The 23,138-nt window shown below is 45.1% G+C and overlaps 1 protein-coding gene across 1 annotated transcript in view; it reads left to right on the forward strand.

Moving 5' to 3' along the window:
- Nucleotides 1-23,138, forward strand: part of LTBP1 (latent transforming growth factor beta binding protein 1) — a 1,223,697-nt gene that overhangs the window by 641,063 nt on the left and 559,496 nt on the right. Inside the window, exons 6-7 of the mRNA XM_078648754.1 lie at nucleotides 4,324-4,551; nucleotides 12,615-12,895. Of these exons, the coding sequence (XP_078504880.1) occupies nucleotides 4,324-4,551; nucleotides 12,615-12,895 (509 nt within the window). The remainder of the gene's footprint in view (nucleotides 1-4,323; nucleotides 4,552-12,614; nucleotides 12,896-23,138) is intronic.

Genomic DNA, 23,138 nt, shown 5'->3' on the forward strand with positions numbered 1-23,138 from the left:
GAGAAAAAGGCCCAGTCGACGGACTCGTCGACGTCAGCCTTGTCGATGAGAGCGGCGCATTCATCTTCACTGACAGTGTCGAAGATGGTTACTCCGATGACGACCTCGTCGGCGGCCGCCACGACGACGGCATCGTCAACGGGAGTTCCGTAAATGACCTCGTCGACGATGGTATTCAAGTCTCCAAATATACAAAGCCTGTCGATTACCATTTTACCAAGGAGGTTTCCACCATCGACGGGCTCGTCAACAGAGAGAAAAAAGTCTCAAGTAATACCTGATTCAGGAAGATTTTCTTCAGAGTTGGCATCTGGGAGCAAAGTCTCACCGCTACCACCCTCTCATTTGTTGGAAATGCAGCAATCAGAGGAGGAGGGTTCTTTTGGACCTGCGTATAGTCTCTCTCTCAGCTCAAGGTGAAATGACAAGACACGGATGAGAAAGACTATCAAGATAAAACTGAATATTTACAAGAGGATTTCTCTTTTAAAGATCATCCTCCATCAAGATCACAGAAGTACGAATCCTTTCAGGACATTTGAGGAAGAGGAGGATAATCCTCCAATACCCAAAGAAGATACTATTTCAGTGTCAATCTCATTGGTTACGGATCTGAGGCACATGATTAAGGACCAGGGGCCATATGTAAGAACACATTTTCCCATAGACACAGAATGGGTAAAACCCTTTGATACATCTGGCCCTAAATGCTTTCTGGAAGCAAATGCTCCTTTATCTAACACCCCAAGTAGGACGCAGAGTGCACCCTCCGCTGAGAAGGCAGCACCACCACAAGCCTCACAGAAGTAGCGTCCTCCAACAGTATAGCCATCAGAGATGACTATATAGAGAGCGATGTGGAAGAAAAACCAGAAGAAGGAGAGCTGACACAGGAGGAAGAGCCTGTGGGTGACGAATGGGATCAGTACATTTCTCCGTCATCTCCTTCACCTTCCCCAGCAAATTCTCCACCAGAGGATATCGGAGGGTTTCACGAGTTAATGGAGCGAGTCTCAAAAAGGTTCGATCTACCTCTTTCGGTGAAACTGGCAGACTGTTTCTTATACTATTTCAACGATTCTGCTAGGAAGTCAATTCGGACCATCCGATTGGTGAGCTATATTTGGGAGGAAGGCCTAAAAATAATGAGAAATCCAGCTTCTATTTTGGCATCAGTCAGAGAATGGAGAAGAAATATAGAGCTCCAAAATCGTTCTCCTAGACCGGGATCAGTGGTTATGCAAGCAGCGCAGAGGCGCTCTAGAAATCCGGCCGCTACATGTTCTGCTCCACCAGACAAGTAAGGGAGAAAACTAGATGGCACAGGTAAACGATTTGCGGTTATAGCAGCCGCGTCCGTCAAGGCATCAAATGCTTTACCCATAGTAAGCCGGTATGACAGACAAATATGGTCTGACTTAGCGCCTTTGCTAGCTCACCTTCCTGAGGATAAGAAGGAAGAGGCGACGCAAATTCTTCAAGATGGGGCTAGGGCAGCCTCTGAAATGATTGATATAGTCATGGACATTTCATCAGTGGCTTTTAGGCCGATGACGGGGGCTATCGCTCTTCTCAGACAGAGCTGGCTTAAAGCTACCTCTTTCCATCTGTAAATTCAAGCGAAAATTGTCAATATGCCATTCGGTGGTGAAAATCTATTTGGTAAGCATGTAAATGATGCTTTTCAGGGAATTAAGACCAATACAGACACAGCATGTGCTTTAGGGATTCTACAACAACGAAGGTTTCAGTCCCTTCATGGTAGAGTTACAAGAGGCCATTACCAACAAAGGCCTTCTTTTCAATCATATAGGTACCAGCCCTACCAGCAACAGGGTTATCGACAATACCCTAATCTACAACAGTTTTGATCGACCAATACGCCTTACCATCAACAGGCGAACAGAAGAAAGACATCAGCTAGGGGAAAGTCACAGGATAGTGGTAGGCGACAGTGACATTCTCAGGGCGCTAACCACCTCATCAGAAAGCAAACCTCATCAGAACCACTACCTCTCTCAGTATTACCAACAATGGCTGTCAATAACATCAGACAAATGGGTGTTGGACATTATACATCAGGGTCACACCCTAGAGTTCGTTCCAAAACCACCGGCCCGGCCTCCCATTCCCAAGAAACATCAACACCTATCCTTACTAAAGAAAGAGATTTTGAATCTCCTTATAAAAGGGGCATTAGAGGAGGTTCCTCAAAATCACAGAGGGAAAGGATTCTACTCGCATTTTTCCTTAATAAAGAAAAAACAAAGTACCAAATGGAGGCAGGTGATGGATCTAAGAGGTTTGAACAAGGATATCAGAAAACAGCCTGGATGAAGAACATGCAAGTTGCGCAGGACTGTTTGGTCGGCCCGAGAGTGCTGGCCAAACAGTCTTGCGCACTTAAATGAGTGCATACCACTCCTCCCCTATTCCTGTTAGAGCCCGCCCCTAACTATAACGTTTGTTATCATCATTTTATTTTTCCTTTTTAAACTGCTGACAGAGCATTGGGGCAACACTAGCCGCATCTGCACATGTGCTGCATGCACACCCCCCCCCGAGCTAAAACACCTAGGGGCCCTGTTTGAGGCCCCCACCATGCCTTTCTGACAGCTTTTTCACGGGAGGGTTCACTACCATGAAAAGGCTTGAGGAAAGGCAAGTATTAAAATGGACAGTGCTGCTGTGCTCGGCACAGCCTCCATTCCTCCCCACTCTGCACACCGCCAGCATTGCAGGATCCAGGATCCTGGCAGTGCTGTCGGTGTTGTGGCAGGCTGGTGGCTGTCCGACAATCAGACTTTTAATCAGGTAGTTTGACCACCACCACGGCTATGGCAGGCTTGAGACGGCTGAACTTGTAATAAGACCCTACATTTATGTGTAATGTGTCTTTTTTCATTTTGTATTGATGTGGTGCAGCTTCACCAGTGGTATCAGATAGGCATGCCCTCTTCTAGCAAACAAAAAAGAGCAGCTCTGGGCACACATGGAAAAGGTGTTCCTATCTACAGGTCAAGTTCCGAGAATCCTACAATTCTCTGCATTTCTAGCCTGTATTCTACCTCCCTGCTACCAGATTGTTCGAAAAGTTTTGTTGTTAAGAGTGGTGACCAGGCAACTGAGTTAGTCTTGAGTGGAGAGTGCAGTTACACTGATCGCAGTGACTGTAATATTTAGAGTAAGCAAGTTTTTCATTTTTGTTTTTGCAACAAGTTATTAGACTATACAAAAACAACATACAAAATGATTACATGTTCATTCTTACAAATTAGCTGACATACATACATTGTGGGAGCTCTTAAAAATACATTTTCTAGCCAATACATTTAGTGTAATTGAATGGCGCTCCCCGCTATCAACTGTTTTTCAGCCATTATATATTTTCCGAAGTAGGGTAACATGGGATATGATATGAAAAATTATATTATAGGTTCCTCCATGGGGAAAGGTTGGGAATCACTTTTCTGAACTATGCTTGTTGGTTGTGTGTTGAAAGTTATGGGCCATTGCAGATGCTGTTAGCCCCAAATACCAAAAGGCTTCAAGCCAAACCATGATATAATATGACAGTGGTGGAGCACCAAGAAACCCGGTGTAAGCAAGCCATGAAATAACATGACTGTGGCGAGCACCGAGAAACCCGATGTAAGCCATGGCATGAAATAACATGACAGTGGCGGGCACAGAGAAACCCGGTGTAAGCCAAGACATGAAATAACATGACAGTGACGAGCACCTCGAAACCCGATGTGAGCCAAGCCATGAAATAACATGACTGTGCCCAGCACCGAGAAACCCGGTATAAGCCAGGCCATGAAATAACATGACAGTGGCGAACATCGAGAAACCCGGTGTAAGCCAAGTCATCAAATAACATGACATTGGTGAGCACAGAGAAACCCGGTGTAAGCCAAGCCATGAAATAACATGACTGTGCCCAGCACCGAGAAACCCGGTATAAGCCAGGCCATGAAATAACATGACAGTGGCGAACATCGAGAAACCCGGTGTAAGCCAAGTCATCAAATAACATGACATTGGTGAGCACTGAGAAACCCGGTATAAGCCAAGCCATGAAATAACATGACAGTACAGAGCACCTAGAAACCCGATGTAAGCCAAGCATGAAATAACATGACAGTGTTGAGCACCGAGAAACCCGGTATAAGCCAGACCATGAAATAACATGACAGTGCAGAGCACCTAGAAACCTGGTGTAAGCCAAGCCATGAAATAACATGATACTGGCGAGCACTTGGAAACCCGGTGTTCGTGGAGCCATTACTAATCTTGCTGCATTTTGTTTTTGTATTTTAGTTATTTGTCACCTTCCCTGCATGAACGGAGGCGAGTGCCGCTCTCGAGACAAATGCCAGTGCCCACCTAATTTCACCGGGAAGCTTTGCCAGATCCCAGTGCAGAACACAAATTTCCAGAAAGCATACCAGCACCCTCAACAGGCAAGCAGGCCGGCTGGATCTCATGTCATTCATTCGATGCATCAGTTACCACTGACAGTGACAGGTCAGAACCAGGGAGTTAAAGGTAATGTGTCCACACTAACTTTCCGTAGCAAAAAATGTATTTGTTTGTTGAGAGTTTTTCATGGTTTCTGAACAGTTGTCATTTTTGGGAAGGAAAATAGACTGGCGTTCAAGATAATAAATGCAGATAGTATTCAGATAAAGTAAATTATTATTCAAATAGTTAACCATTTGAAGACAGTTGGATATTAGTAACCGGTGTAAGCAGATGTGCTGTAATTTGGATACAAATTTGCTTAATAACTTGCAAAACTCGTTTTACCAAAGATCCAATTGATAAAGCTTGTGACCCATGTTCATGTGTTTAATTTGTGAAAAAATCCGTGCCGAAACCCAAAGTTTTTCTTAGGAGGCTACCATCAGCGCTGACAAATTTCAGGTGTGTGCCAAATGTCAAGACTGCCTAGTCTTGATTCCACCCCACATATCTTTCTCACACCACTCTATATTTTCTGACTCTTTTCACTCCTGCATGTTCTTTTTCATCCTGCCTTTCTCCCTTTCTCTGTATTTTCCCATTGTTTCTTTAGCCTTCTTCTTTCTCCCTTTCCTGTCTTACTCTTGGTCAGTTGCTGATAATCAAATACAAGTCTTGGTCCCCAAAAATGATTGCTAATTGTGGTGTAGCGCTCTAGTGGTCTCTACCACGTTATGCCGCAAGGGATGCTGGGAGCGCCGGCGGCCTTTTCACACACCTAGGGTTCTACCTGTGGGAATGACCCCGGCGCTCCCCCGTATACAAATAAAGACTTGAGAAGCATTATCGTGCCCAGTGCATTGATTTACCCCATAGCGCACCTCCACAAATTGGCGACGGGGCTGGGGGAATCAGCGCACTTTTCCAGCGTTGATATGCGCGTGCAAGGCCGGTCGGCCCATTGCATTCAGGGCAGACAGCCATTACAGGAGAGCGTGGCAGAGAGATGTGAGACCGGAGAGACGCTCGTCCTCCTTTCAGCACAGCCTCACGAATACACTGCCTCATGCGAGGAGGGGACCGCCAGCCAATGTCCTGAAGTCACAGTCAGCAGAATAGGAGCCACTCACTGCAGCCGCCTACCTGCTGTCCTGCAGGAGAAGCCCACAGCGCTCAGCACTTTCACAGTAAGTGCCTGGGGGGTGCTTACTTGTTGTCCTCAGTGAAGCATCCTTCCACAGAAACAACGCCCCAGAACTACCTCATTTGAAGCCCCCCAGTGGCCTCAGCAGCCTCTCTACTGTTGTGCACTAGAGCCTGTTGCACGATAAGCCCGCACTGGGGTGCAGGCCGGCCAGTCAAGTACAAAGTATGCCTCCTCGGACATAGTGGACACTGGCGCACCCCCACCACATACACCCAATCCTGGCACACAAAGATCAGGACAACGCAATTGATGACCTCACATGCCAGACTGGTTCTGCCCTCAAACCTGGCCAACTAGCGCCCGGCAGTCCCTCGTCTACACCCGGTGGATCCCAGTCGCAGCGGTCAGTCAGCATGTGTGCGCAGACATTTTCCCTCACAAACCCAGTCCCCTTCCTACCTAAACCAACCAGCTATGAAGTGGGAAGACTGGAAGGGGTATTTTCTGAATTATTTGTCATCTCTAGAAGACGAGGGTAAAGAAGAATTTTCTAGCAAACGCAGACCAAAAATCCTGTTGCACAATTTGGGACCGGAAGGACTGAGGGTGTACGGGAACATGGTAAAAAAGACGAGCCCCCCCGAAGATGGCGATGTGTTTCAACATGCGTTGGAGGACTTAGACAGTCACTACCAGCTGGTAGTCTGCACTGCCATAGACCGCTATATTTTTTTTCAACTGAAACAGACTGATACTGAGTCTGTAGAAGACTATGTGGCGGTGCTTAAAAGGTTGGCAGTCACGTGCAGATTTGGCGCCCTCCACGATGACTTAGTACGTGACCAGATAATAATGCACACAGTGAATTCCAACATACAGGACAAGTTGTAGGTCAGCGGGGATGCACCTCTGAACGAGATCATCGCTATGGTCAAGAAGGCTAAAGTATTAAAACGGTGTGCAGTGGCGGCGAAAAAGGACAACGCCAGCAAGGCCACTGTGTGCAGAGTGACTGACACCGCCTCCCACTACAGCAAACCTCCACCCACGGTTGGGGCAAAGCACCACAAGAAGCTCCCACCTAAGGCGGCTGTCTCCCAAAAAGCATCCAGTGACCACAAGAATAGCTGCTACAGGTGTGGCAGTCGCATGCACGCAGCCAATGATAGACGGTATCCAGCCTTTAGAGTCAAATGCTCTTATTGTGGGGTGATGGGTCATTTTGAGAAAGTGTGTGGACGTAAACCTTGTAAATCATCTGTTAAATGTGTCCTACAGGATTCAGACACAGATGGGGTGGAGGGTGAGGATGAAGAGAACTGTGTTCTGTGCATTGATGACCAAATTCTAGGTATCGACTGTCCCAGTACAAAAATAAACCTCTTGTTTATTGTCCAAAGGGGGTGTACAAGTTTCCATGGTAGCAGATTCGGGGACCCCATACACCATCATCCAACGTAATATCTGGGAGCAGGACTTCGTACACACTGTAGGCACTCATCTGTTCCCCACAGACATCCACCCTGTCACCTTCACGGCGGGAAAAGATCCCCATGGTAGGTTTCCACCCACTCTGTTTTGAGTTCAATGGTAGAACCTCGGAGGGAAAACTGTACGTAGCAGAGAAAGGTCCCTCGGTACTAGGTTGGGCAGACCAAGGGGCATTAGGGATTCAACTGAATCCAGGTGGCACCATGCAAGTACTCATGACAGATCATCCACAAACATATGAGAGTGGTACATGGAAGGCAGACTTTCTAGCCGTGTTCGGCGGCACCATAGGCAAACTCACGAAGTTCACCCACAAAATTTGCCTCAAAGATGGAGCTGTGCCAGCATGCCACAAGGTGAGAAACATCCCATTCAACTGAAGGGACGCAGTGCAGCAGGAGCTACAGTGCCTGGAAGACAATGGGGTAATCGAGCCCATAGAGAGCGCAGAATGGTTGGCGCCCTTGGTGGTCGCACGCCAACCTAACAGAAAAGTGCGCCTCTGCATTGACTTGAGGGAACTCAACAAAAACATCATGCCCAAAATCAATGAAATGTTGGCTCATACCAGAGACATCAAATGGTTTTCCATGGTGGATCTTACAGCGGCATACCACCAAATTGCGCTGCACCCCTCCTGTAGAAAACTCACATCCTTCATCACACCATTCAGCTGCTACAGATTCCGGAGGATGCCCTTTCGGTTGGCCTCCGCTGCAGCGGTGTTTCAGAAGCTGATGCAGAAGTTGTTTAAAAACATCAGTGGAGTGCAGTACTTCCATGATGACATCCTGATCATGGTAAAGACCAAACCAGATCATGACGCGAAGCTTTCTGCAGTACTACACATACTGTCTCAAAACTGCCTCACAACAGAGTGGGAAAAGTGCCAATTTGGCCTCCACTCAGTCACCTACTTGGATCACGAAATAGGCGACAGAGGGATATCGCCCAAGCGTGCCAACGTGGAAGCAATCAACTTGGCACCTACACCCCAAAACAAGGAAGAAGTCCGTTCATTCCTAGGAATGGCCAAATTCTACAGTAAGTTTGTGAAAAATGTTGCCACAAAAACGCACCATCTACGTCAAATACTGAAAGAAAAGAATGCCTTTGCCTGGTCCACCGCCTCCAATGAGAAATTTCTACAAATCAAAAACGACATTTGTGCGGCAGTGCCCCTACCTGGCTTCGACCAAACTGCACTTTCCATCCTCACTACGGACGCCAGTGACAAAGGCTTGCGAGCAGTCCTGACGCAGAGGTCCACGGACGGCACAGTGACAACCATCAGTTTCGTGTCTCGCTCCCTTGCCCCCAACGAAGAGAAGTTTAGTGTCATTGAGAAGGACATACTGGCAGCCATCTGGGCAATGGAAACATTTTGTCAGTTTCTCTGGGGTTCGAACTTCCTCCTCAGAACAGACCACAAGTCACTGGTTAAAGTACTTAAGTCTAGTGGGCATGCCAGTGCCACTCCACGCATTGCTAAAATGACCCTCAGGTTGTTGGACTTCGTATATAATGTAGACTACCTGCCCGGAAACAAGAACAAAGTTGCGGACTACCTCAGCAGATTGGCAGCGAAGGAAGGGGCAGCGGCACGCACAGAATGGGACGAGTACACAATAGCTTTCACAGATGATCAGGAGGAAGACATGAGCGCACAAGACTGGAAGGCGGCGTACGAGAGCGACTCCCACCTAGTGACTGTAAAATGATTCGTCACGCAGGGGTGGCCAGAGTAGAAGCACTTGGACACCGATCTCCGGAAATTCTGGGAAATCGTGGAAGAATTGTCCATTGGTGAGAATGCCATATTTCTCTTGCGAGGAGACAAAGTGATCCCCCCACAACAGTTGGTGGAACGTCTGCTCACGATTTTGCACGAGGGCCACTTAGATATTGTGAAGACTAAACAGCAAATCAAACAAGCGTATTGGTGGCCTGCTGTCGACAGCCGGGTGGAGAAGCACGTAAGGGTTTGCGAGCAGTGCAGCAACGCAGACAAAGCGCAAACCATGCTAAGACCACCCCTGGGGAAGTTCACCATCCCCACCAGCCCATGGGAAGAATTGTCGGTGGACATCCTGGGCCCAATTCTTGATGCATGGAGTGTCCCCAAGTATGCTATTGTTCTGATGGACCAATATTCCAAGTGGCCGGAAGTAGAACTATGCGAAAAAGTGGACACAGACAGGGTTGTAGCCTTCCTTGCTGCCACTTTCTTGAGAGATGGACTACCGAAGGTCATCACGTGCGACAACGACCCCAAGTTCACGTCAGAGAAGTGGAAGGCATTCACGGAACGACATGGCATCGTGACCAAGCACACCTCGGTGTATCATCCTGCGGAGAAAGGCCTCGCAGAGAGGGTTAACCAGGTGATCATGGGATCAGTGCAGGCTGCAATCAGCGCAGGCAAGAATTGGGAGACGGAAATCAGACATACAGGATGGGCCTACCGTATTACTTCCACAATGACAGGATATAGCCCATTCAAGATTTTGCGGGGTCGGGACCCATTCACACAAGACAACACAGTGTGGATGAATCTGACGCTACAGAGCAAATGGTCCCCAGCAGTGGTAAGCAGCAACTTGGAGAAGGCCCAGAAAATCTACACAGACCACTACAACAAACAGCGCAAAGTGGAGGACGTTTTTGGAAAAGGGGGAGTGGGTCCGGGTGAAGTTGGCACAGTTATGAAAAAAAGGAGACGGCAAGTTCAGCGCCCCTCTTCAAGTCAAGGAAACCTACTCACATTCTGCCTTATTAAGCAATGGCAAAGTATGGTCCCACAGCAGAATGGCCAGTTGCAACAAAGTAATTGGATGGGACAAGGGAGAGCTATATCACAAACAGGCAACACCATTTGGGAATTGGCCGATGAAGAACATAAACCAGAGACAGACACACAGAGAACCGGCGCAACACGAGACAGAGAAGAAGAGAGAGACAACACACAGGAACTTAGCAGTGGAGAGGCCACACGTCAGCGTAGGCCACAAGAAAACCAAAGTACCAGCGCACCAGACACCAGGCGACAAACCCCCACAGCTCCCATAAATGACCAGCACGAGAGTACAAGAGAAACCAGAGCATACATGAGGGAAACACAAGAGACACAAACACCCTCTACATGCACACGCACAGGCAGGGCAGTAGTATTACCCAAAAGATACAGGGAGTTCGATATGAAACCATAACACCATGTTCCTTGCACACCCTGCCATATCGTCCTCCGTTATTAGCATCCAGTTTTGATAATTGTCGTTCACCCATGTCAGGGATCCTCTTCCTGTCCTCTTCCTTGTTGTTACAGTTCTTGTATTGTGATGTGTCCTAAAGAGGGGCGATATGTGGTGTAGCACCCTAGTGGTCTCTACCACGTCATGCCGCAAGGGATGCTGGGAGTTTCGGCGGCCATCTCACACACTGAGGGTTCTACGTGTGGGAATGACCCCGGCGCGCTCCCGTGTGCAAATAAAGACTTGAGAAGCATTACCGCGCCCAGTGCATTGATTTACTCCTCAGTGCACCTCCACACTAATGTCAGCTGCCTCCAATCACCAACAGATTAAGCACTGTTGTGGTTATGACTTCCAAATTCCTTTAGGCAGCAAGACAGATGTATTATATTTCCAACAGGATATAATAGCAACTGGTAAGATCCTCACTAAAACATCCCCCTATCATACCCATCACAAGTTTCCTTGATGGAACTTTTTGTTGCTGGTCTAAAAGGATGACACTGCTGGTATTCAAGATCTTTCCTTTGCTGGAGTAGCGCAAAATTGATTTGACCGAGTGCACGACGTATTACTGAAATCAGGTACTGATCAAACACACAAGATGCTTTCGATTGAGTTAATGAAGGGTTTTTGTAGTGAGCGAATAGGGCCTTAACGGGTATCCGGGCTCTAAGCATAATGCGGAAGCAAGCAACAGTAAGCCCTCAAGTAATAGAAAACAGGGATGTCTAGAGGGTGTTTTAAAATGGCACTGCTACACTGCTCTGAAAAGCCCCAATTAGAGAGATATATGTATCATACGTTTTTTGAAGTAAAATGGGAAAAAATGAATTATCACATGAGTATTTACACTGACAGCAAATGGCTGTTTTTAAGAAAATGAATTGGCACTTGAGCATGAGGCTCGAGGTGGAAGATATGTGCTATTGAGCAAAGGAGAGGCTGCAAAAATGAGATAGAAATGTGACTGCATAATATATACCCAAAGGATCCACAGTGCAGTGGGAGGCTAGAAAGACAGAAAAGGCCCTTACAGCCAAGAAATACATCTGATACTTATTAAAAGAAGTTTGATTATGTGTGTTTAGAGCTGGTGGAACATAAAAGTGAGCTGTGAAGTCTAAAGCCTTGATGAAGAGCTTATTCAGTACATGACACAGAAATCTGTGGTGTGGTATTAACATTGCCACCAGTCATTTCTGCGATATTTGGAACATGTCTTGTTATTCTGAGGGATACCCGGCAGAACCCACTGGTCATTGCGGCAAGTGTCCTCTGGGAGCCAAATACTGTCATCGTGTATAGTTACTCAGAGGGGCCCAACATTGCCAGGGGATCTCCACGTATTACTGCAATAGTTAATGGAAATTACCAGAAATGATTTGAAAGCTCAGGAGGGGAAATGATCTGGTATGCTAATTACAAGACATTAACATTTTACCTTAATAAGCATGGAATATGTTAAATTTTTTAATAGGACCCTTAATTTCGGACACTTGAGTTTAATAACAAATTAGCATTATGCACATATTTATAAATGCTTGTTTAAGGGGAAATGATCTGTTTGCAACGGGTAAACCACTGCATGGGATGGAGTACTGTTTAATCAGATTTTCATGCTTCATAGGCTAATAGAAACACCGCTACCATAACCAGGTGACCCATCACAAATGTGTTACACAAAGGGCATAGGGTTCTCTTTTATGATACAAATATGCAACAGTTGACTTCATGGGCCAGTTAGTACAGCTTTAAGGCTATCACTTGATTAAAGGAGGCACAATGGCCTGTAAGTAGTGGGATCCCACTAACACTGCTACCTACCCCAGCCCTCCAAAAGTAGGTCTCCTTTAAGAAAACTACTGGAGTGGCACTTTAAAAAGTGTCAATGTATGGGACCCTTTGGTGACGCACTAGATGAGTCATGTGGATGGTATTGGTTTACTCAAATTTGAGGTTTTAGTCCTTGACTTTACTCTGATTCACATACGTCCTCTACCTCTTCACCAATAATGGGGTTGCACAAACTGAGGGAGTAAGGCTGTGATCAAATCTGAACTCATTCAAGAGGTTCTCCTGTAGGCATTAAAATAGGGTTTGTGCCAATGTTCTCTTTTACTGTTACTATATTTTGGGTCACATCAGACAATTTGAATGGTTAATGCTCAGATACAGGTTTCTAAATGTATATTTGTTTCTACTGTCACTGCATTACTCATGCTTAAATCATATAAATCACATTGATTTTATTGCAGTGAAATTGCCACCAAGCATGGTCAACATTCACGTAAAGCACCCTCCTGAAGCTTCGGTTACGTTCCATCAGGTGTCGAGGATGGACAGCTCCTCGGCCGGGCAGAAAGTGAATGATGCTCAGGCGGGTCACTCTCAGATTTCCTACCAGAGCGTGCCAATCCAGAACAAGCACCAGGGACCACACGCAACATATACCCATCAGCAGACCATTTCTCATCACTATCCTATCTCTGCCAAGACTCAACTCGGCCGTTGCTTCCAAGAGACTATTGGATCCCAGGTAAGAAATTATAATTTCACTTGCTTTCTTTTTTTAAGAAAAAGCCCAGCACCTTGTTCCTCACTGGATAGGAGCCATAGGACAGATGTCCTTTCATAGAGGTCACAAATTGTACACCAACTTTTCGAGACCAGTATTTGATTTTGCCAAGGGAACTATGAACCTTTAACTTTCTTTGCAAAGTCACCAGTTGCAGGGGGTCACGGAATGACCTACCTATTATAAATTATTCAGGAAGTTCACAATTCTGAAGCTTTGTTTCTGGCTATAAATACAGGGATGGTGGCCTGCAGGGGACAGCAGACCACCATCCCTGTATTTGCATTCCCAAACGGGAAAGACATTTTTTACGAAGCTCATCTTCTTTAAAGTAATTGGCTCTTCTTTGAAATAAAACAAATCTTTCTATTAGGAAAGATATCAGGGGGAGCAGGCACTGGTACCCTTGAACACTTGTTACACCCCCTGATGTTGTCAGTACAATGCCCAATGAGTAAGGGGGGCCATGGGGGCCCGCCACCTTTGTGAATCAGTTTTGGTGTGGCTGCAAGCCCTGTGATTTTGTGAATCACAATATTTACATTCGCAAAATTGCTTTGCACGTCTCACACTATGTTCTCCAGCACTGACTCATTCATGTGCTTGCCTGAATTATTCCCCACCATCAGGCTTGGAATCCTCATTAGAAATATAAAATTAGCAGTGAGGAAATGTATTTTGATAAGTACTTTTGGTAGTAGGTTTAAATAGCGTAAGTTGTCTTTAAGCTATAAGTGATAAAATAATATGTAATATATTGTGCCGTGGTATACCGCTGTAACTTTGCATTGTACTGCATACATGCCAATAAGAAGATAGTATCTGATTGGCTAATGACTGTCTTTACTAAATGTAAATGACAGCCATGTTGTTTTCTGCACACTTTCGCTCCATTCTGTGTTAGGTTCTTATGTATAGGAAAGTATCAGGTTTTATTGGTGTACCTACATATTACCACTTTATTAAACTGTGAATAGAGAAATATATTTATAATTTTCTATATATTTCACAGTAGTTTAGGGAGAACTGCAGACTTTTTTTTAAGTAGCACTGTAATATGCTACTAGTATTACTGCGGCTCTCCGTATAATTTTTGTGAAGATTTAAATATGTTAAAAATGGTAAATCTCTGTACTACACTATATCTGTAATATATAATATAGTGCAGTGTATTTTAAATTGTTTAACATATTTATTTATTTTTTGTACTGCAGCACTTCCTAGGAAGTACTGCAGTACACCATACATTGAAAAAAATTTATAGAAACTAATAAATAATTTCCCCCACCTATTACCTCTTTAGTAAATGGGTAATAGGCATGGAAAAAATATAAAACCTAATACTTATGTATCTCGAAGGGCAAAATGCAGAACACTGCCTAAGTGTATTACAAAAAAAACAGGGCTGTCTTAAACGTTTGTAAAGGCAGACATTAGGCAATCACATAGTGCTTTGTCATCTCTATATACTGTAGCACTTCAGCTTACCATCACGAAATACCAATAAGTTTTGCATAGGAGAAGTGTAAAGGATATTACTGGGTTAAATTGCCATTAACTTAAAAAATACTTACCAGTAGTACTCAAAAGGATCATCTGCACACCATAATGTAAAATCCTGCCCAATCTCATGAATATAAGCTGTTTTTGCACTTTTATTAACCCCTTCCACGTGGGGCTAATTCCCCCGCGGTGCGGAGGGGGGGGGGGGCGCGTGCGGCACCACGGTGCTCGTGACAAGCTCAGCTGGTCATGCTGCACAGCAGAGCTGTGCTCATGACGAGCTGAGCTCGTCATGTCTCCGCCCACTCAATGGAACGCCCTGCACAGGAGGGGAATTTGCCCTGCGTGGGCGTTCCGCAGCTGTTATGACGAGCTTAGCTCGTCATGAGCACAGCTCCACTGTGCCTCATGACGAGCTGAGCTTATGAGCGTCGAACGGGTTAATACTGACTTCTATGGAAAATGCATTAGTGGAAAAAAGCATTTTGGACCCCTCTTTTATCTTTGCACCCCTTCGACCAATCACTGCACAACTCTCCATCATCTGCCAAGGTATGAGTGAATGTTCTTTTTTGTAAGATTAATTAAAATCTTAATAATACACATAATTGCACATGCAGGAGCAAAAACAATAAATAAGAAAATAGAGAAAAGGCTTTTGAGTTCAGGACTAGCATGCACTCTCCAGCTTGGGGGGCAGAGATCACCAAAACTGTAAAGATAGAAGCAGAAGTGATCCATTCCGGAATAAGGATGCTAATGAATAAAAGTGTCAGCAACTCTAGCCTGATCTGTGCTGGTGAAGTGAAGCTGGGTTGTTGAAAAATTTGCCAATATATCCTTGCGATAATGGTATCCAAAACATTTGAATCTGCCTTGGAAAGCTTCACTTCTGTAAGCCACAGTGGGCACCACCTTAGCTCTGGAAATTTCTAATATGGGGCTATATGATTGACTATTTAGAATTCTGAATAGGGTCCTCAGCCCGATGCCAGGGCAATCTTCCTTTTTTTTTATTTCCTCCTTCTGGGGTTTGAAAGATCCGTTGCTATTGAATAACCCGCGGAGGTATGTATATATTAACAGGTTTTATCAAACTTGATGGAGTCAAGGAACCAGTTAGCCTTTGCATTGGTTCTTCTGCAGCAATTCATGCTTTTTATCATCTTTGTGTTTTTGGTCAGCCCGTTCATGGTGGAATATACTTGGGTGGCGTTCAGAAGGTGCCTCAAACCGGCCTTCATCCGACTGATCAAGGCCAGATCATCAGAGTGGAGAAGATTTAAGAGGAGTATGGAGCCGAACTTCAAGGCATGAGAGCTGACAGATATCAGAGCAGGGGGTAGATCTGCCAGAAATAGATTAAAAAGTGTAGGGGGCAGGACACCCCCCTGTTTAAGTCTGTAGGAAGTTGGAATGGCCTTTGTCACTTTGCCTGCATTTCGCAATTCAATTCTGACACAGGTGTTAGAGTATAGATTTTCAATTGCTCTTAGGAGCACTGGGGCATTAGCCAGCCTCTTGATTTCCTCTAGAGCCTTCTTCGATTTACACAGTCAAAACCGGCTTTGTAGTCGATGTAGCAGAAGTAAAAGGGACATTTGGCAGCATTTGAGGAGTCAAACAGCAGTGCCAAGGACATGATGTTTGTCGACGTCCCAGTTTTTTTCTGTGAAACTATTCTGATTGATCGGCATAATTGAGTGCTCCAGTAAAATGGCTGCGTAGTATTTTGTGTTGTTATCTTTGAGGGCTATGATTCTATATTTCTCTACTTTTCAGATTTTTCACCTCTTTTAAAAATGGGCCATAAAATTGAGTTCTTCCAAGACGCTGCTATCATGGCCCTTGTTAGGGCATGATTGAACAGTGGGCTATGTGCTCAGCCCATTGTGTAAAATCGGTTTTATAAATGTCCTGGGGGATTCCGTTTGAACCTGGGGTTCCTGTGGTTCTATCCTTAGTTATCTGCCATTGTAAGGCATTTGTGTTGATGATGGGCCCGCTATCTATATCTTCAGGCTGGGCGGTTGGTGTGCTGTTTCCCTTAGGTGAGGCTTGCCCATCATCTTCTTGTTTCACCGCTGTGCAGGTATGTGAGTTGAAGTGGGCGTTCAGAAAAATCACTCATGCTTCCTCAGAGAGGGTGGATTCCAAGGGGACTGTGATGAGTTCCTTAAGGCGTTTACCGTATGCCAGAACGTATTGGAGTTATGTTGCTTGATGTCCCAGTTTAGTTTGGCCCAGAAGACTTCTGTGCTTAACTTCTTTGCACTCCAGGCCACCTGTTTAAGCTCCTGTTTTATGTGCCTCAGTTCCACTATAAGGATTTCGTTTGTTGAGACAGTCGGACAGGTCGCAGTGCCTTGTTGACCTTCCATTTCAATAGGCCCAGTTCCCTGCTCTTGTGGAGATTGCAGCCATTCACTGGGTGAGCTGTTGATAGGGCCCATTTTGGATTGACTCTTGAAGCATGTTGTTTGGTGAAAGAGTCTGTGAATGATTCCCAGATCTCCCATGGAGAATTCCTATTGCTCCAAGTATTTTGTAGGCAATATTCGGCTTTTTGCACCAGTAGTTCTATTGTGGCTGGGGACAATTTGACTCTCTTTAGGTTGGTCGTGTATATTGAGCCTTCGGGTTCTGCCTTCCATCTCTTCTCGCTCAATGCGAGCGCAAATTTATGCTCCTGGGGCAGATGGTCACTCTCAGGTCTGTGGCACATTTTGAATGTGTAGACTAATTTTAACAATGACAGGGATCCCAGCGTGTGGTATATCAGAGAGTTTCCATTGGAGGAATGGAAAGACAAAATTGTAGGGATGACCCTTGAAATCAACCATTGAGGACCCGTAGACCCTTATGCTCTAGTTCGCCCAGCAGGTTGAGGCCCATGGTGTACCTGCACCCGAGATCTATTGATTCTTGTTTGGGGATCTCCCACTGGCACTCCTGTTTCTCTATGATTTTGTTTCTCATTGTATAACTCAGCAATTTCATGTGGAAGTTTCCTGTTGCTATAATCATGGAGCTTTAAAGCATCTCCCCTACTTTGAAGATGTTTTCAATATTTGTTTTTTATGTCTGTGCGATCTTTGCAACTGGGTAGTACATACAGGTTTATTAGTGTCACCATTTTGTCTTCCCCGCCTGTTTCCATTGTTATGTGCAATATTTGAAGATTATTGGATTCAGTATTTTGCTCTTTGCTCGTGGCTGTGATTGCTGTTGACAGGTAAATTGCAAGACCTCCTCTGTTGCGACCTGATTTCACTTCCTTGGAGGCTGGGGCTACACTATGAGAGAGGAGCCTGTGATTTATACCGGTTCCAGGGCCCATGTTTCCTGTACGGCGACCACCGAAAAGCTTTGGAAGTGGCTTAACAAGTCTAGGTCATCTAGCTTACCCACCAAACCATGTATTTTCCACGAGCTAAGTCGAAAGATGGATGTTGTGTGTTCAGGACTGCCTCCTTGTTCTTGACAGGTTCCATTTGGGAACAGTCCTTGTGATCCAGTCCCACTCCCTCATCGGGGTCTCTTTCCTGAGTGGGTTAATTCTATTTTTGGTTGAATCTAATCCTCCTGCTTTCTTCCCTTTCGATAGGGATATGCCTTTTGCATTGTTTAAGACTGAGTAGGGCATTTGTGGGGATCTCATGTTCTAAGTGTCAGTCTTTACCATCCTCTGTGGTTGGGGGTACCCAGGTTCCTGGTATGTTTCCACGACTGTTCCCCAGTCCCTTAACTGTTTGCTCTTGCAAAATACTTTCTGGGCCATGTCGGATGATAGCCTTATTTGATTCACTCTGGTGCCCAAGTGCCGGGCTGATAAATGGGATAGATTACATTTTGGCCAAGGTGACCCCAGCAAGTGTAGGTATCTGTTTTAGCCATTTGAGGATGTTACCTCAGTTGAGTATCTGTCATTTCCCATTGAGCGGTATGCCAGATGTAACAGGTTATACTTGATCCTTCTTTATAGGGGTTAGCCCTGGGCACCGGTTTGCTCCTTTCTGCCATCAAGGAGTTGGCTAGAATTCTGTGGGCCTGGTGCCTTCCGGACAAAAGTTGCCCTTGCATGTTGTTTTGGGTTGTTCTTTTTAGTGAAGAAAATCTGTTGAAGATGGTTTTATGGAGTGTCTTTGGAGCTAAAAGTTCTGTGTCACATACTGTGTCTCCCCAATTCTCCTTAGCTATTGTGCCAGTCAAGGGGCTCCGTTGTCCTGGGGTCTATGGATAACCAATGGCTCTCAGGTGGTGTTTTTGACAGTTCTTTGATATATGTCGGGGTTTGGTTTGGCAGCTGCTGTTATAAGTGGTATACTGGTCTCTGGATGTAGGCTCAAGATCTGACCAGGATCCTGTGGGGCGACCTTGAGGCCCTCAGTGTCTGGTGCCATTGTATTAGATATTGGTTTTGTGTGGGTCACTTGTTCTAATATGACCTAATTTAGTCAGACATAATCCTTCTGTGGTCCTCCTGGCATTGAATCATTGTTGTCAAAGATGGCATAATTCCTTTGTCAGATTGTTTTTGGCAAGTTTTTATTTCTGGATTTCCTTTTTTTGCCACCGTTTTGATCTTGATCTTGCACCTACGGTTCTTGCCTGGGGGCTTTCTAGTGTCTTTTCTTAGGTTTAAATGACATTATTTGATCCCACTCACATGCACGCTCTTGGCGCTAGCAGTGTTTGTGTTGTTTCTGATTGACTATTCTTCTCATGTCCGCTTTTCCTTTGCATCTCAGTAGAGGCTAGAGATAGCTGGAAGACTGCAGGAGGAAAACCTGTCGATGGAGGAAGTATAAGGTTTGGCCTCAGCTGTTGGTTCAATCGGTCAAACCTCATAGCCTGACCCACCTTGCAAGATCTGTCCTGGAGGAAGAGGCGAATCTGTTGCTGCTTGAAGCTTGATGGACACCTTCAGGTCCTCAAAGAGCGCTTCCAGAGTTCCAGGTCACTACCTGGAACTTTGGAAGCGCTCTTTGATTTTCTCCAGTATGGGGGAGTATGCCCATGGTGTCGGCTTGGGTCCTTTTGATGAGTTTATTTATTTAGGTCCGCAATTTTCCCATCGATGCCAGCAATGTGCACTGCCAGGGTGTTCAGTAGCCCAATTTTTATATCCATTGGCTGGATAGTTTTCATCATGGAAGGCCAGAAGTGTTGTACAATATCTCACGGGCTGTGTTGCGTTAGGCTGGATGAGGGCAAGGGCTATAGAACCAAGTATTCAAGTTTTTCAAAACAAGTCTCTTGCCAAACTACCCATCAAGCTTTAGAAACTGGACAGGCTGGGTGGATCAGGCTCACCAGGGAGCCGCCCCATCAAAATAGTTCCCTCCGACGTCATCCACAGGGGAGGTTGGATGATGGAGGTTAGCTGAGGGAAGTGGCTGCAAAGAGACTGGAGAAATTCAAAAGATGGGAGGCAGAGGCAGCTACTGTGTGGGAGAGGCATGCAGTGGGGATGAGCAGGCAGACTTTGGCATGGGCGAGGGAGCATGCCCGCCCACAAGCTGCACCCAACCTGGTCGGGATGCTTCTGCGGGTTGGGGCTCAACCATTGTGCAGTGGGACCTAAGCCAGCTGCGTTGCACTGTTTGTCTCTCTGTTCTCGCCCGCTGTTCTGCACTGCGCAGAAGCTGAGTAGGCACCTCCCTCCTGTTTCTGATTCCCCTTACAGGCTTAACCAGTGCACCAGGATTTGCGGGTAATAGTGGCAGGGGTGGCTGAGATGACTATTGCTGGGTGTCTGGTCCCGTCGAAACCTAGAGCCGGCTCCGAGAGGCGAGAGGGGCTTGTTTTTCAGGTGCTTGCTGCCTGCCGCCTTTGGAGCTTGCACCAGTCAGGGCCGGACTGGCTGTAGTGGGCACTGGGCATTTCCCCGGTGGGCCACCATGATGGGGGCCGGTTTTGGGACCCTGGGCGGCTGTTTTTATATATATATATATATATATATATATATATATATATATATATATATATATATATATATATATATATATATATATATATATATATATATATATATATATATGAAAAGAGCAGTCCAGGTTCCGAGTGGAATTCAGAACCAGAGGTCAGGACCTCAAAACACCTCGTATCCAGCAGTCCACAATAGCCTCGAATAGAAAATACATCCGACAATGGAAAACAGGGAAGACGTGTTATATATATGTATGTTAAATCTATCCATATATAGATGCATATGTTGCTTAATTTGACACCCGTTCTTAGTTTAATACAAAAGCTGGCACACATGGGTAAGATAATTCACTAATGCAGGTTAAAAATAGTATGGAAAATGAAATACAAAAGGCATGCAAAACCAGACCTTAGGAAAGCATCTCTTTCCTGTCTGCCTGTTGTCAATCTGCCAGTCAGGCATGATGGAGCCTTTAGTTCCACGAGTATAAACCTGGGTGGGCTGGAATTCTACTTGAACTGTTTTCAGGCCTTTAGAGGAGTAACTGGGAGTTACTGCTAAATGTATATAAGCTTTGAGGCTCACTTGATAATTGTCTATTGGGATAGACCTCCATTGTCTGCTGCAGGGCTGCTTTTAAGGAAACAAGAGAGGGTTCAAATAAAAAAGCTTAAGAACATGAGATTTGTAAGGCTACTTCCATATAAGTAGGCTTGGATGAAATTTCCTTTCCAACGGTGTAATCTTGTGTAATTTTGGGAATTTTACAGAATGCTTCTTATCAGAAATTCATGAAATTATGGCATTACATCACATGGAGGCCAAATGTTTACATTGGAGCAACCAAGGATCAGAACGCAAGTGCTATTGTTTGCATGACGTGTTTTTTGTGCTACTTTTTTAGTGCGAAGTGAGTTTTTCCATTCAAAACAGACACAAGGACACGTTTCATGCGGAAAAATAGCGCAAAATTAGTCCTGCCTGTAATATTGCAAAATTTTACAGAAAATTAGATTATGTGCATCTTGCACACAACTACTTATAATCTTCCTGGCCTATCTGCGATGCTCATTATTATTTCTGAAAATATCTGAAACTTTTGTAAAACTTCGGCTTCTCCTTCCAAAACTTTTTCTCAGTTTTTTTCTATAGCGCCAATAATTCAGATGGCTATTCCATTACCTGTGCAGCCTGTCATGCAAGCTTCATGTTCCTTTTGATATATTGAAATCATTACTTCTACATTTTCTCGCTATATCATTAGTTTCTCCAGTCTTGCAGTGCTCCCTGCTGTGTGGGAGCTCTGGGTCACTGTGCTTCTCATTTTTAGACAAGTGAGTATTGTTGCCACTCACTTCCATCTTGTTGCTTTCTCTCGCATTGGGAGTGGGCGGTGGTTGATAGACATCCTATCAGAGAGACATCTGCTTGTGTGCTCTGTCTGATCCACCATTACTATTTCCGGGGTGCATCACCCCATGTCCGTGCAGTGACGAGCCGACAACAGGGCTACATCTGGTGGGCTCGCGGGCTGGCCAGAGTATGCCAAAACACTGGAGGTGGAGCTAGAAGGGAAGTCTTCTTTGTCAATGAAGGCTGCAGTGAGAGTTGTGGATGCCCACACTTGCATGTCGGTCTTGTCAGTAGCATGGGAACACCATTTACTTGGAGGCCATGGCTAAACATGTGTTTTTAGGACAGTGGTTTGGTCTTCTGTTTGTTTCTCATTGGCTGAGTAGTCTGGGGGGGTCATCAAGAGAATTACATGGTAAACATCTATTGGCTTCGGGCTTGCCATGATGAACAGTTGCACCAAAACTCCCCTGGATTAGAAGACTTCTGCTTCTTCCTTCATAGGGCATTTAAATGAGAATGTTAGACCAATAGACATGTAAGGAACGGAGGAAGCAGCTTGTCGTGTCATTTAGCAGGCTATCCTTTAGAGATACCACTATCACAGGAAACCTAACCCCCAGGCAGGGAGACATGAGGAGGAAAGACTCTTTTAAAAATAAGAGGTTGTTCACTCCTTCAGGGACCTTATCTGGAAAAGGGGAGAAGCTTATATTGTAGCAAAGCCTCTGTTCATTTAATTGTACATTTATTTCAACTGTGTATATAATGTGCCTGGCTCCCAATAGGGAACAGAGGCATAGATGCATCAAGGTAAAATCCGCTCGCAAAAGGGCAGATTCTCAGAATCTGCCCCCTTGCGACCGGTATTTTTGCATTTGGGATGCATCATCCCAAATGCAAAAAATCACAAAAAAAGAAATCGCGAAATTGCGATTACTTGCATTTAAGGAATCTCAAATCGAGATTCCTTAAATGCAATGCAATAAAGTTTAAAAAATAGCGATTTCGCTAATAGGGATCGCAAATTACCATGAAGTTGAGGTTCATGGTAATTTGCAAAAACTTTGAAAAATGCACTAAAGTGCATTTTTCAAAGTTTCATGTTGCGCACACACATGCCCTAAGGGCATGTGTGTGCTCAACATATGTGCACAGATCAATTTCAGGGGTGCAACAGGGTGTCCTTTGGACACCCCTGCACCCTTGAAATCGCATTCTCAATTTGCGATTCGCTAATTGCAATTCGCAAATTGAGAATGTCTTCCCATTCATTCCTATGGGCCTCTAGGCCCATAGGAATGAATGGGGATAAATTCCTTAATTGCGACTCGCAATTTGCGAGTCGCAATTATGGAATTTTAAGAAATCGCTATTTTTTGTGATTTCTTCATGCATTGCATTTTGCTATTCCTT

Source organism: Lissotriton helveticus, chromosome 6 (assembly GCF_964261635.1).
Source record: "Lissotriton helveticus chromosome 6, aLisHel1.1, whole genome shotgun sequence".
Taxonomy (NCBI): domain Eukaryota; kingdom Metazoa; phylum Chordata; class Amphibia; order Caudata; family Salamandridae; genus Lissotriton; species Lissotriton helveticus.